This window comes from Moschus berezovskii, chromosome 9 (assembly GCF_049115385.1).
Source record: "Moschus berezovskii isolate FMDL1 chromosome 9, NW_MosBer_1.0, whole genome shotgun sequence".
NCBI classification, from domain to species: Eukaryota; Metazoa; Chordata; class Mammalia; order Artiodactyla; family Moschidae; genus Moschus; species Moschus berezovskii.
In genome coordinates, this window is record NC_142468.1 from 99063757 (window position 1) to 99079857 (window position 16101).

General features: G+C 36.5%; 1 protein-coding gene across 10 annotated transcripts in view; it reads left to right on the forward strand.

Annotated features, from left to right (window-relative positions):
* Positions 1-16101, forward strand: part of HNRNPC (heterogeneous nuclear ribonucleoprotein C) — a 56890-nt gene that overhangs the window by 8992 nt on the left and 31797 nt on the right. For all 10 annotated transcript variants that reach the window (XM_055435343.2, XM_055435346.2, XM_088840021.1 and 7 more), the window contains one exon: positions 15786-16063. In XM_055435343.2, the coding sequence (XP_055291318.1) occupies positions 15823-16063 (241 nt within the window). In that variant the 5' untranslated portion in view covers positions 15786-15822. The remainder of the gene's footprint in view (positions 1-15785; positions 16064-16101) is intronic.

A 16101-nucleotide genomic window follows, 5' to 3' on the forward strand; every position in this document is an offset into this window, starting at 1 on the left:
AGTGTTGCCCATTTAAGTTAATGAAACTGGCGTTTTCATGTCCGTTAGGTCAGACTTTGGTTGGCCATCCTTGACTTTTTTTTCCTCTCATACCTCATCTTTGGCATTGTAGCAAACACTATCATTTCTGCCTTTAAGTTATAACAGGGATTCACTTCTGCTGTGACTTGATCCAATTTCAAGCCATCATTTGTCTTTGGCACATTATTGCAATAGATTTATATTTCTTTTATACCTCCACCCCAGTGTGTGGTAGCTAGATTGATCCTATTAATAATGTTTGAAAAATGTATTGCCTTAATTTCCGGTTTGAAACTCACTTAATAGCTGCCTATTTCAGCATTCAAGTGAAAATTGTATTGTGATTTACAAGATGTGCTATATGATCCGTTGTGCACCTCCTTCCTTGTTAATTGTACTGTTTGAGTGAACTCCGGGAGTTGGTGATGGACAGGGAGGCCTGGCGTGCTGTGATTCAGTCGACTGAGCGACTGAACTGAACTGAACTATGCTTCAGCCACACTGGCCTCCTTAACTGAGATTTGAATAGACTACATGTTCCTACCTCAAAAGCCTTTTTGGTTGGGGGGGGTGGATTTTCTTCCCCAGACAGTTGGAGTCATCATTTCATTTTTGTTCTTACTCAAAAGCGATCACCTCGTTGTTTTCTCTCACTTAGCCTTCTAATTGCTCTTTAGCACTTTTCATCAGCTCACATATTACAGAAGTTTATTTTCTACTGTGTAAGATACAGAGAAATATCTGGAAAGATGCACATAAAACACCATTGATGTATTACTTCTGGACAAGCGGGAAGGACTTATGGTTAGAAGGAAACTTGCTTTGTGTTCAAAGATCATTAATGAGCAACACAACAGTATTTTGCTTCTAATTAAACCTAAAACTCCTTATTGTCGATATACTTCAGCTCTTTGATTTTATGTCTGAATATAAATAGCATAACTGGTTTCTGTGGTAGGAGTTGAGTAAGTGACTTTTTTTACTTAACTTGTAAAAGCAGCCTTAAATTAGGTTTGCCTGTGATGGAATGAGACCCATTAGCATTTTAGGATATAGGCTGGTATATTGCTGGTGATGGAGCTTTAATAAAAATTTGGAAGAACTTTGTCATTGTTTAAGGATTTATTCTTCACTGGGAATACATAGCTATTTTTAAGCAGTAGCCATAGGGAAGGAAATGGCAACCCACTCCAGTATCCTTGCCTGGAAAATCTCATGGACAGAGGAGCCTGGTGGGCTGCGGTCCATGGGGTAGCAAAGAGTTGGGCATGACTGCGCGACTAACACAGTAGACTAAGGGCTTCCTAGGTGACTCAGTGGTCAAGAACCTGCCTGCAAATGCAGGAGACACAGGTACCATCCTTGGGGTTGGGAGATTCCCTGGATTAGGAAATGACAATCCACTCTAGTACTCTTGCCTGGAAAATTCCATGGACAGAGGAATCTGGTGAGCTTCATCTATGGGGTCACAAAAAGTCGGACACAACTGAGCACACACATAGTAGATTAAAGGGCATCTGAGTTTTTCTTGCTATCTAATCTGATTCCAGTTTGACCAGTCTGAAATACTCTTCCTGTTTATTGTTTAGATTAACCTATGGCTTTTGAATTAGTTTCAGAACTAATATAACTCCCTGGAAATTCATTGAACCAGTCTTGGGCTTTTCTAACTTGTTTGGAATAACGTTTAGGAATACTTGAATACATGTTAGATGAAAAATTTTCCTTAGTGCTATTCCTAAATACTGAATTCTGAAAATTGTGTAACCATAGTGTGCTATAATTCCTTAAATTTTTAAATATAGTCTTTGCCTTAGTAGTTTTCTGATAACTTTAAAAAACTTTATGGCTAAAATTGAGGTAGTAAAATGTGCTTTCCAAGGAAAAAATTTCCCTTGTTATCCTTGAAAGTTTGTTGGCTTCCTCTGTTGGAATTAATGGTTTGTGTTAAGATGTAGTTTTACTGAAATTAAAAAGGAAGACTAATCAAATGAATTAAGATTGATGTGGATTTTTAAAAGAAGTTACTCCCTTCTTTATTTCAGCTTTAATTCAAATTAAGCAACACATGCACATATAAAATTTAGAAAATGCAGTGGAGGCCCATCAAAAAAGACATACCCATTCAGAATAAAAGTTTTGATGTATCCTTTCAGACTTTTTTTTTTTTGGTGTATGTACACTTTTGAAAAAGTAATGTCCTACATATGACTCCTGTCTGTGGGATTTCCCAGGCAAGAATACTGGAGTGGGTTGCCATTTCCTCCTCCACGGGCTCTTCCTGACCCAGGGATTGAACCTGCGTCTCCTGCATTGGCAGGCAGGTTATTTACCACCAATCCACCTGGAAGGCACCCTAAATATGGCACATACATTTAAGTGGTCATTTTTTTTTCCCCAGCATGAATGTAACGTCAATATAAGATGTTATTAGATACAGCTCTCCTAAAGATTTTAATAACTACATAGTATTACATTGCATACTTATGCAAAATTTTTAATCAGTACTCTATTCTTGAGTTCTTAGATTTTTCCTTTTAAAAGCAATTGAACAGTCTTAACAGCTAAGATTTTGTGAATAACTCTTAGTTATTTGCTTAGAATTAAGCCCTAGAAGTATAACTGTTCAAGAGCTTGCATGTTTTAAAAGCTCAATCTAGGTTGCTCTCTAAAAAAGGTAAAAACTGTTTCCTTAATGTAAGTGACCACTTGACTTCTAATTTTGTTAATTTCTTGGGTCTTTTTCATTATGTTTCAGGATTTGGTCCTGAAATTTAAATGTTCTTCATGTTTGATAAGTCTATTAATTGAAGAGTAAGAATGTTTAAAGAGTTAATACATTTTCTGAGTAAAAGGCTGCTGCCAGGTTAATTGCTACGAACTTGTCCGGCTTTGACAATTTTGGGGTAATCTTGTTTTTATCTATACCTGCTTCCATTCCCTTCCCCTCATGCTATTTTGAAGTAAATAAATAATTGCTTTATTTCATATATAGCTATTCAGTGTTTCTTTGAAAGATAAGGACTCTTATCACACAAAAACATGTAATATATTTGAAGACTCTAAGGTTCTACTCTGAGGACTGAAGAAGGCATTCTCTAGTTGTGTTTTTTCTACAGGAATGGTAACTTGAATGACTTTTTGCTTATGTGTTATGTTTTGCTTATTCCTTCCTAGAATTTGGGAACTTCTGTTAATCAGAGATAAGTGTAAAATTTTGAGTTAGAAGCTTGGTAATGATTATCCTCATGTGTGATAAAATTGAGTTTTCAGGCTAGCAAAAGATGGGATTTGCTATATTTCATATACATTTTGGGCTTCCCAAGTGGCACTAGTGGTAAAGAACCTGCCTCCCAATGCATGAGACGTAAGAAATTCTAGTTCGATCTCTGTGTTAGGAAGATCCCCTGGAGGAAGAAATGGCAATCCACTCCAGTATTCTTGCTTGGAGAATGCCATGGACAGAGCAGCCTGACAGGCTATAGTCCATAGGGTCACGAACAGACACAACTGAGGCAACTTAGCACACATACACATTTTACTACTAAATTCTGGGACTAAGGAGTGTCCTACGTTTTAGTTGCTTGGGTCTGAGAGATGGAGAATGATGTAGTAACTTTAAGTTGGGTTTCCTTATTAAAAGTTACTTTGTTGTTCCATCAGATCTTTTGTTCTCAGTTCAGAAATCTGTAACAGTTTTTCATCAGTTTGATCACAAAACCTGACTTCAACTGACATGATATTATTTATAGTCTTTGTTACATTTAGTGACTGTGCATATGTATTATTGCAGGAATATTAATGTATTATACCTGGTAGCTGGATGCTCGCCCAGATCCCACTCAATGTTACATAGCAAAACTATAGTATTTTTTCAAAAATCTGAAAAATCTTGATTTTTTTTTCCCCTAACACGTGTCTCCTGGTGAGACTTTAAAAAAGTTTATTTGTGTTACTAAAGGCTCAGTTTGAGTTCACTGATAACATTGATGCTTTCTGCAAGATAATAAATGAAGTCTTATGTGTAAGTATTGTTGACCCTTGCTATTCAGACTGTAATCTGTGCTACAGCAATAGCATATCATTATCATTATCTGGAAGCTTCTTAGAAATACAGCATACCATGTCCTACCCTTCACTCTTTTTTATTACTTGGGAGTTGGAAATTTTAATAGACTTTCTGATGAGTGTGTTTGCTCTTTGGGGAGCATAGCTGAGGGTCAAAAGTAGCCACATTTTATGTAAATTTGAGATAATATAGTATTAAAGATGACTTTTGTACAAATTTTGAATAATGACTCTTCCTAATTACAAATAGAATTAAAAATCAAGTAATTTCCATCAGGCAATCTGAATAAATGGTTGCGCCACTTAAGCTAGTAATCAGATATACATGCCATCTTGAAATATGTATATTTTGAATTATCTGAGCTCTTAGGCAAATCATATATCTTATATAATGTGACCAATGTGTAATTCTTTCTTTGTGATAAATGATAGCTGAAACATTTGAAAAACGTAACTTTGCAGGTCAGGATGGCTCTTAAGTTACGACCATTTTTTCCTTTTCCCAGCTTTTGACACATAACAAAACAGAATAATTTCTTTTTACCTAGATTGCTATGTTTGCTTTTTCTCAAATGTTTTTTGCTGAAAACAGTCAATATTTATTGACCTTACTGAAGTAATTCTTTTGCTATGAAAAGCATTCTCTTACACATTCCTAATGCTTACAGATTCAGGAACGTTTTTTCAAATGGTTTAAAATATTCTGAGGAAACATGTATTTGGGGAGTTTTCCTGTATAGAAGTTGTTCTGGTTAAGAATATGATGGGTTTTAAAATGCTGTATTTTTTCCCACTCCCCGAAAGTGTGATGTAACACTCATAGAATAGAGGTGACTTAACATTTAATGATGGGTGAGGAGGACGTATTAGGAGTATGGAATTAACTACTAAACATAAAATCGATAAGCAAGGATTTACTGTTTAGTAAATATAGGTGGCATTGTTGGTGAAAAACCTGCCTGCCAGTGCAGGTTAGATGTAAGAGATGTGGGTTCATTCCCTGGGTCAGGAAGATTCCCTGGAGGAGGGCATAGCAACACATTTCAGTGTTGTTGAAAACATATTTTTGCCTGGAAAGTCTCGTGGACAGAGGAGCCTGGCAGGCTGCATTGCATACTGTCACACGAGTTGGACATGACTGAAGCGACTAAGCACATAAACATAGGGAATTATACCCAATATCTCTGTGTGTTGGGACTGCCAACAGACATTGAGAAACACCAAATTACGGAAAGCAGCATCTAGTGAAAGTTGTTGTCCTAAAGATGCCCATTTCCTTGATTTTACATAGTTCTGAATTGCATTGAGGGGAAGCACTCAACTTTTCTAACTTCTGTTAAGAAATTTATAGAAAAGCATTGATGAGTACACCAAGTCAAATAATCATTAAATTCCAGGGTAGCATGAAGCCATCTTTACAGAAGGAAAAATTAGGAAACTGTACCAGTTAAAGATTGGGAGAAAAGAGTATTCTAAAACCTCATGATCTTACCACATCCTGAGATGTCTAACACTTTAGTGTGTAATCTTCTAGATAATTTATGTATTGTGTATGCTTCTTAACATCTTGAAAATCTTTTGGTGTCAAGTTTTTTTTTATTGTTATATATATTTTTGGCTGTGCCATGCAGCTTGCAGGGTCTTATTTCTCCAATCAGGGATGAGCTTGTGCCCCCCTCCAGTGGAAGTGTGGATTCTTAACTGCTGGACTGACAAAATTCCCAATAAGTTATTTTTTTAAAGTTGCTGCTTGTTTCCAGTTAGACTGATGTACTGAAATTCATTTAGTCTCGTATTATGTGTTTATTTTCCAATTTTTCACTGTAATATGTCCACATCCTTGATTCCTTCAGATAGGTTCTCAGAGGTAAGATTATTGAGTCACAATATGCATGAGGTGTTTTTTTTTTTAAGAACATGTACAATTTTAAGACTTTGATAAAATAGTCCACTTCTGAATATACTGTTACCTGTTCATACTGTCAGAAATAACGTGTGAAAATTTCAATTTAAAACATTTTTACTTGTTTGGTAGGTATAGTGTTTGGTTTAATTTTTAATCATTTGTTGTGTCTTTGTGTCTGTGTCCCATTTTTTAATTGGTATGTACCAATAATAGAAAATGATGTGGTAGTAGGAGCAGCTGCAGTGGCTACACTTGCTGTGTGCCAGGCACCATGTTCAGTGTTTTCTGTATCTTCACTTACACCTCATATCGATCCTATGAGAAAAGCGCATTCAGTGATACTCATTTATGATTGAAGAATCTGATGTTTGAAGGGATTGGCTTTCCAGAGGGAAGTCCACACCACTTATGTGGTTAAGTTTGAAATTGGAATGTCTTTATTTTTTAATATACAGTATTAACTTAAATTGTTGTGGACAAATACGTATTGCACACATTCATGTTTTTTTGCTTTTTAATTAGGGTATATTTTAGTATGGGGATTGTCTCATTTTTTTGTATTTTCTATTCAGGAAGTTCTCATGTCAAAGTTACTACTTTACATGTAGTTCAGTCATGATAGGCATGGCATGACTGTGGAGATAGATATCTTTGTATCTACCTTTTCAGTTAAAAAATTTTCTGAAATAGGCTAATCTAAACTTTCATAATTATTAACTTGGGTCTTTAAGAAGTAAACCTGGTTAGAGCTTTTCAGTATACAGAACATTTGCAGAAAGGTTTCTCAGTTGAGGTTGATCTTACTAATTATCATTTCAAAACTAAAATATGGCATAAAAACTTTTCAAAGAAAATTTTGTTAATCTTTGTTGTTCAGTCGCTAAGTCATGTCTGACTCTTTGCAGCCCCATGAACTGCAGCACACCAGGCTTCCCTGTCCTTCACTCTCTCCCACAGTTTGCTCAAACTCATGTCCATTGAGTAGGTGATGCCATCCAGCCATCCCATCCTCCGTTACCTGTTCTCCTGGCCTTAATCTTTTCACCATCTTTTTCCAGTGAGTCAACTCTTCTTATCAGGTAGCCAGAGTAGTGGATCTTCAGCGTCAGTCCTTCCAATGAATATTCAGGGTTTTTTTTTTTCCACTTTAGGATTTACTGGTTTAATCTCCTTGCACTCCAAGGGACTCTCAAGAGTCTTCTCCAACATCACAGTTCAAAAGCATCAATTTTGCAGCACTCAGCTTTCTTTATGGTCCAGCTCTCACATCCATACCTGACTACTGAAAAAAACATAGTTCTGATTATACGGACCTTCATCGGCAAAGTGATGTCTGCTTTTGATATGCTGTCTAGGTTTGTCATAGCCTTTCTTCCAAGGAGCAAGCATCTTTTTAATTTTGTGGCTGCAGTTACCATCCACAGTGATTTTGGAGCCCAAGAAAGTAAAATCTGTCACTGTTTCCACTTTTTACTCTTCTATTTGCCTTGAAGTGATGGGACTAGATGCCATGATCTTTGCTTTTTGAATGTTGAGTGTTAAGCCAGCTTTTTCACTCTCCTCTTTCACCCTCATCAAGAGACTGTTTAGTTCCTCTTCACTTTCTGCCACTAGGGTAGTATCATCTGCATATCTGAAGTTGTTGATAATTCTCCTGGCAGTCTTGATTCCAGCTTGTGTTGTTCAGCATTTCTCATAATGTACTCTGCATGGAAGTTAAATAAGCAGGGTGACAGCATACAGCCTTGACATACTCCTTTCCCAATTTTGAATCAGTTTGTTGTTAATGCTCACTTCTAACTGCTGCTTCTTGACCTACATACAGGTTTCTCAGGAGACAGGTCAGTTGATCTGGTATTCCCATCTCTTTGAGTTTTCCAGTTGGTTGTGATCCACACAGTAGCTCAGCTGGTAGAGAATCTGCCTGCAATGCAGGAGACCACAGTTCAACTCCTGAGTCGGGAAGATCCCCTGGAGAACAGATAAGCTACCCACCCACTCCAGTATTCTTGGGTTTACCTGGTGGCTCAGATGGTAAAGAATCCACCTGCAATGTGGGAGGCTTGGGTTAGGAAGATCCCCTGGAGAGGAAACAGCTACCCACTCTAGTATTCTGGCCTGGAGAATTTCATGGACGGAGGAGCCTGATGGACTGCAGTCCATGGGGTTGCAGACTTGGACACGACTGAGCAACTTTCAAAGACTTAACATAGTTTAGTTTTAGTGTGTTAATCTTACTAAACTTTAAAATGAGGGATGAGCCCACTTATAGTATGTTGAAAAAAATCTGGAGAATTGGGAGAGATTGTTAATACTTCACACAACAAAGTCAAAGTTTGAAATTTTCTTCAGGTTGGAACCAAAGACTATGAATTAGATATAAGAGGATTAAATAGTATATGAAATGCAGAGCCTTGCACTTAACAGTGAATTCTACAGATATTGACAATGCTAAAGATAGCAGACATCATAGCATCTGGGTAGCATCTAGAATATAGTTCAGAGCCTGTTAAGTTTTAGAATTGAGTATCTTTTTCAGATTGTGAGTTCCTTGACTTCAGTGGCAATTCAAGAAGTTTGATGATTAATCATCCTCTGAAGAATTTGGGGACATTGATCTATGTGATTTATTTTTTTTTTGTCATTGAGGCCTGTTGCACTATACTTTTACAGGAACAGTCCTTTTTTATTATTATGAAATACTTATTAAAACTTGGAAACATGCAGAGAAAGAAAATATTAACAGCATCAGCACTCAGAGATAACCATTATCAATATTTTAATGTTTTGATCCATTTTCCTGTCTCATTAGCTATAGATGTATCTAACCTCTATATATGCTTTATATTCTTTTAACATCTTTACCAATATGTAAACTTTCTATAACATGTTTTTGTTAAAAAGCTAATCTTTTTTTTTACTTTTTTGTCTAGGAATTTACAAAACATCTTTTCTCTTTCTGTTCCAAAATAGGATTACCTGAAATTTATTTAACATCATCAGTTGCTTAATTAGTACAAATTTATTGACCTCCCCATTGCTTAGCACTTAGCTTTAATTAAGATTTTTCTGTTCTTTTTTTAAAGAGCTTTTTTAAAAATTAGTTTTTGCTGGAGTAGCTTTACAAAGGATTTTCAAATGAGCTTCAGTTCAGTTCAGTCGCTGAGTCGTGTCAGACTTTTTGCGACCCCATGAATCACAGCACGCCAGGCCTCCCTGTCCATCACCAACTCCATCGAGTTGGTGATGCCATCCAACCATCTTATTCTCTGTCGTCCCCTTCTCCTGCCCCCAATCCCTCCCAGCATCAGTGTCTTTCAGAAACATACACTAGTTTTACTCAGTTACAGCAGTGTAAGTGCTGGTTTCCTCCTCTACCCCACTGGATGATCATTCTGCATATCTGACAGAAAAAACTTTTTTTGGGAACTTGCTCAAGAGTGTGATGTGGTATATATTTCTTTTCCATTTGTTGTAATAGGTTCTTAAAAAAAAAACTTGAACAGATAATGTATACTTTTGTAAAATAAGCCGTTCTTGTCTCAGCCTTCCTGTTCTTGTTCTGGTAACAACTGTCTAAATGTACCATGTTTGATCTGTGTTTTTTCCCCTCCTGAATATTAAAGTTACAGGCGTGATACTTCAGATGGGAACTGCAACATGGCAAACATTGATTCAATATTATCTCTTACACAATCTACATTAAATTTCTCTTGTTTTCACAGAAAAGATCTTTCCCATGGTGTTGCTTTCTTAATCTTCCTACTCTTGAGGAGTCCTAACAAGTTGTGTTGTATAATGTCCCCACAGACTTGAAATCTGGTTGTTTCTCTGTTGTATCGATTCAAGCCAAATATTTTACTAAGAATGTTGCTTAGGTGACATACGTTTATTTTGTCAAATCAGGAAGCATATAATGTTAGATCGTTTCATATAAGTGGTGACTCATATTTCTATAGTAGTAGAGGTAACTTTTTTTTTTTTTAGTTAATAGTCAATCATACTTGGAATCCGTGTAAATCCTATTTTTCTCAACAGTCTTTTCACCCAGTGCTTTTGGCATATATTGACAGTTGTCTGAATCAGTTCTTATATTGGTATAATTGTCACTGATTTAATAGGTTGTGGTCTGAGTCTTTTTCAATATACTTTTCATAAAACATTTCTTCATGTTAATGGTTTATTATTTTATTCCCCTTTTTTGTTGCTCATAACTTTTGGGGGGACCATTTTGTCTGTTTCGACAATTATACTTCTGGGGTGTAGAGTGAGGTTGGTCCCCAACATTTGTTTAGATGGCTGTGGGGTACCATTTTTACTTTCAATCTATTTTTGTTTTTCAGCGTTAATATTTTTATAATTGGTTCTGGAAGTATAGTTGATTTACAGTGTTGTGTTAGTTTCAGGTGTACAATGAAGTGATTCAGTTCTATGTAGTTTATCTTAAAATGGTCAATTTGGTATTGTTGTGGCCCAAAAATACTACCATGTGCTATTTTTTCATGTTAATAGTCTTTACATGATAGTCTTTGCCTTGGGACTATGTCTGTGTTTTGATAAATAATTAGCTTTGGGAATGAGCAAATTACAGTCCCTTGGTATCCTAGAAAAATTGACTCTAGGACCCTGGCAGATAACCAGATTCTGGGATGCTCAGTCCCTTGTATAAAATGGTGTAGTATTTGCATATAATCTGTGCACATCCTCTCATACTTACAATACCAAATATTATATTAATAATACCTTAATGTAGTGTAAATAGTTGTAAAGAAAATAGTGTAAAAAATTAATTTATGTATTAATGCATATATGTGGAATCTAGAAAAATAGTATAAATGATCTGATCTTCAAAGAGGAAGCAGAGACACAGACATCGAAACAAACATGGATACTATGGGAGAAGGGGGGTGGACTGGTCAATTGGAATTAACGTATATACACTACTGTGTATAAAGTAGATAACTAATGAGAACTTACTGTGTAGCATAGGAAACCCTACTTGGTGCTCTGTGGGGACCTAAATGGGAAGGAAATCCAGAAAAGGGGCTCTTTGTACACCTTATGGATGATTCACTTTGCTACACAGCAGTGTAAAGCAACTATATTCCAAAAAAAGGAAAATTAGTATTTGTAAGAAGCACCAAATACAGTGCTTAGTTGGGTATTGTACATTACCTTAATTCATTTAAAGACAGTGGCTGACTGGCTGCTTGCATAAACAAAGCAGTTCCTGCTCTGTGCCAGTTCATATATTCTACCATTGAAAATGTTCTGAAAATAAAACATACCTGAGTTAAAAAAGTAAATATAGTGTGTTATATAAATGGTGTGCAGCAAATTCAAGTTTGGGGTTTTGGAACTTTATATAATAAATTTCACCCCATAATATTTTTTGATCCATGATTCTTTAGATCTACAGATGCAGAATCTGCATATAGGGAGGGCCAACTGTACACTGGCCAATTTTTTGCAGCCATAGGCAGTTTATTGTTGCCCGCTGAAGGAGGCCAGAGGGAAATAGTTGATGAATGCAATGAAGACCCATAGGAAGTAGAGAATGTGATGGGGGTGGGGAAGAATAACAGGAAAGTAGTGTGAAAGGGACTTAAAGGGGCAAAATAGGAGCTTAAGCGTGTGATGTCACCTATACAGGTGATGTTGCTGTATAGCAGAGAAATTTATAGTATCTAAGAGGTACTGAGAAACTTGATAAGAAATTGTGAAAGACTGTGAGATAGGAAGTCTTTGGATTCAAGAAGATGGCTATCATTTTAAAATTTTGTCAACTCATTGCTGCCATCTAGTGACACTTTGTCTTTAAACTGCTTCAGAGAAAGGAAATAGCATATTAGGCATATGGGAGTTGCACACCATAACTCAGACTTGAAGATGAACAGTTAAAAATAAATTGACAAGTTAGCTTGTATTCCAACTCCATTCCAAATCTACGTGATGTAGATTTCATGATTTTTGGTTTAGGATATGACTGATGTGGTAGAATTGGTAGTAGAAACACATTTCTGTATCCATGAATCTTGAGCAATTCATGTCCTTCATACAGCTACTCATTGCTTTTATTGCTTCAGCATAAAACATAATGAAATGAACACATACATCCTTTGGTGTAATCAAGTAACTCAACATTCTTGGTTTTGACTTTTACTCGCCAATCTTAGTGATTCTTTGATGATAAAAACCTGTGAAAATAACCTGGGGTGAAAAGATAGCAAGCACACACATGCGTATGCTTGAATTCTACCATCCTGTAACCTCTAGGGAAATACTCAATATTTTTTCTGTTTGTAAACTGTGATGGGATTCTGCTTTTCTGGAAACCACTTGATGTCTGCTACTGAGTTTAAACAGTTCACAGAGTAACCAGGGAGTCAGTCATTTCAGAAATATTTCCCTCTTTGGTTTTAATCTTTGAAACTAATTTTAGGAAAGAAATCGATTATGGTGTGTTTTTTATACTATGTGCTTTTATTTACTTACCATCTTTAAAAAGCTAGGAGAAATTGACTTATCCTATAAGGGTGACTCCAAAATGTAAACTTCTATGACCCATGCTGCTGCTGCTAAGTCACTTCAGTCGTGTCCGACTCTATGTAACCCCATAGACAGAAGCCCACCAGGCTCCCCTGTCCCTGGGATTCTCCAGGCAAGAACACTGGAGTGGGTTGCCATTTCCTTCTCCAGTGTGTGAAAGTGAAAAGTGAAAGTGAAGTCGCTCAGTCGTGTCTGACCCTTAGCGACCCCACGGACTGCAGCCTACCAGGCTCCTCCATCCATGGGATTTTCTAGGCAAGAGTACTGGAGTGGCTTGCCATTGCCTTCTCTGGTATGACCCATGAGGCACCCTCAAATACACTCATTTAGATCTATTTCATTTCTATTTGTTTTTAAAACAAAAAAACTCAGCTTAATGAATTATTATAAAGCAAAAACCCTGTATCGTCTACTCAGGTTGAGAAAATAGAACTTTGCCAGCAAGGTTTATAGTTTGGAATGATTCTGTGGCAGCCCAGAAGTAAATAGAGTATATTTAAGGAAAAAAGATGATTCAGTGATTTTTATACCCAGCGAAACTAACAGATACAAAGGACACAGGCAAACTATTACTAAGTTGCAGGAACTAATAAAATTATTTTCAAGCTCTTTCTAAGTAATAATATTAAGGATAAGCTTGAGTTACTGTAATACTTAGAGAGATCTGGTAGAATTTTAACATTAATATTACAAAAAGATAATACTACTTGACTATAACCTTGCAGAAGTGTCACACGTGAGTCTGATCAAGGCATTGGTCACAGCTTCCAATTTCTGAAAATACGAAAGGATAGAAGAATATGTGGAATTATGCTCAGGGTATGAAATTTTGAAAAACTGCAGGACAAATGCTCAAGATTCTTCAACAGATAAATGTTAAGTTAAAGGGGAACTTATCTAAACAGAGCATTAAAAGACATCAAATTTGTATCAGTGGGTAAGACTACTATCCAGGGGTACACATTAGGTAGAATTATTTTAAAAGGAAGAAAGTGATTTTACTGTGAAGTTGGTAGTTTGAGGAGGAGGAAAGAGATTGAGAAAGGAATGCACATGGGGCTTCTGAATATTGAGATTATAGAGACTTGAGCTGCTTCAGCACCTATGGACAGTTTTACTGCACCTTGTACTCACCCACTATTGACTCAGGCAAGACCCTCCCTGTTGAAACTGCTTTTCCTAACATTTGTTCTTTTCCTTTCCAGTAAATGCTAACTGGGTATTTTGATGTTCTTCAGTTTTCTGGCTCTTTTAGGCTCCTAGTTGCTTCTTTTGCTTCTCCCACAGTGATATATAACATGCATGTTAGCTTCTGACTTGCCCTTACCAGTGTGCATTATGGAGTTTTGTTTTGATGCATTGACACAAAGTTGTATTCTGTATGCTGTTCATAGGTTTTTGCTTTACCCACAGTTAATTTCTTCTTATTAAACTCAAGGAGAGGGACTTACTTGGTGGTCCTGCGGTTGAGAATCTGTCTTCCAGTGCAGGGGCCTGAGTTTGTTCCCTGGTCGGGGAACTGGACCCCACATGCTGCAACTAAGATTTTGCAAACCACAACTAGAGATCCTATATGCTGGGGCAGAGATCGAAGATCCTGCCTACCACAAATAAATATTAAAGAAGAAACTCGGAGCTTTTATACCTGTATTTACCACTTGTATATATATACAGTTTGTGAAAAAATTTGCTGAAAACTGGCTTATGTCTCCACTTAAAATAATAGGAAACCTTAAGAGCCATGTAGAAGTATTATTTGAAACCAGTTAGGCCTTTTAGTAGGTTTCTGTTTTGATTCCTCTTGGAGTTCTAAGGATCTTTGGTGCTCCCGCTTAAGTTGAAAAGCTGTTAGTGGTTCTGAGTAGCCACTGTTAGGTTAATTTTTACTGCTTAGTGACAAAAAAATTGTAAAGATACAATTTAGAAACTTGAATAAGGGCAGGCTGTTGCCTGAATTTCAGAAGGATAGGAGCTTTAAAGTTTTAGACTCAGTATGTCTATGAAAAGACAAGGTATTTGAAGGGTCAGAATGGTAGTGGTCATGTGTAAATGTTATACCGTCTAGTTTTTTTACATATATATAAGACCTTTACATAATCCACAAGAACTAGTTTGTCATTATCTTCTCGAGGATTGGAAAGTTAAGAAATACTAGACACTGCTATTCGGTACCTTTCAAGGGGTTAAATGGGAAATAATCTTAAAAATGTTACTCTAGGGTGGATTCATTTTAAGCCCTGTTTAACTTTGGTGGTTGGAGTGGGAAGGAGCAGTAGATGAAAAGCTGATAGAAAAACTAAATATCAAGACATCTTGCGCTTTAAAAGACCTAAAATGAATCTCCACATAGTTAACAGATTATGCCTCTGTAACATATATAAAGATAATTTTTGTTTTGAAATGGTCTGAGCAAAGTTGTGTTTTCTTCCTTACTGCTTCTGGTTCTTTTTTGATTAAGGCAGTGTTCTACCTTCTAGTTTTATCATCATCACCATCCAGCATTATTAAATGTCCTAGCTATATTTTGTATTGTTTTCACATAAAGAATCATTAACATTCTGTAAAAAAAAAAAAAATGGTATTGATACTGAAGGTATCTATTGGATGCTGTAAATCAATCAAAGTACCTGGAAATAGATTATTTCCAGAGTGAATGAGTTGGTTCTATTTATTGCCTTCATATAATAAAGTTAATTAAACTTGAAGGGCAGAGTGTCACTTGTCCACATTCATCTAGCTAAAGAATAGTTTGTGGGCAGAAACTGGAGTTCATTATGTCTATGTGGCAATGAGTGAGACTCGGTAAAAGCAACGTGCAAAAAGGTGGAGTTATTGATGGCAAGGGATGGTTCGATTAGCATAACTGGGACAGTGAAAAACAAATTTATGGTAGAGAGATTAGGGGGTTCTGATTTGCTTGAGGAGTTTTAAACAGTGAAGTCACTTGGGATTAATAATTTCCAAGAGGATTGTGTGTATTATGTGAAGAGGAATTTTCCCCCCTTGAAGTGATAGTCTAGCAGGAGTATGTAAAGGAGAGGAGGTTGAATTTCTATAAGGATATATATTTATGGGCTCAAGTCTCTGAATACTAATAAACTTGATGCTGTGAGATCCATTATGTTTAAGTTGACTGATAACTGTAGGTAGAATGGTTCAAAATAAGAGTAGAACAGGTTTTTATCAAGGATTATTTTGTTTTTAGCATCTTTTCACCTGATTGCCTTTTTTCCCCTCTCAGTTTTTCAGCTTTGTGAGACACCGTATCATCAAAGACAATGGCCAGCAATGTTACCAACAAGACGGATCCTCGCTCCATGAACTCTCGTGTATTCATTGGGAATCTCAATACCCTTGTGGTCAAGAAATCTGATGTGGAGGCAATCTTCTCAAAATACGGCAAAATCGTGGGTTGCTCTGTTCATAAGGGCTTTGCCTTCGTTCAGTATGTTAATGAGAGAAATGCCCGGGCTGCTGTGGCAGGAGAGGATGGCAGAATGATTGCTGGCCAGGTTTTAGGTAAGATCTGGGTTGAATTAATTTTTCATTGATTATGT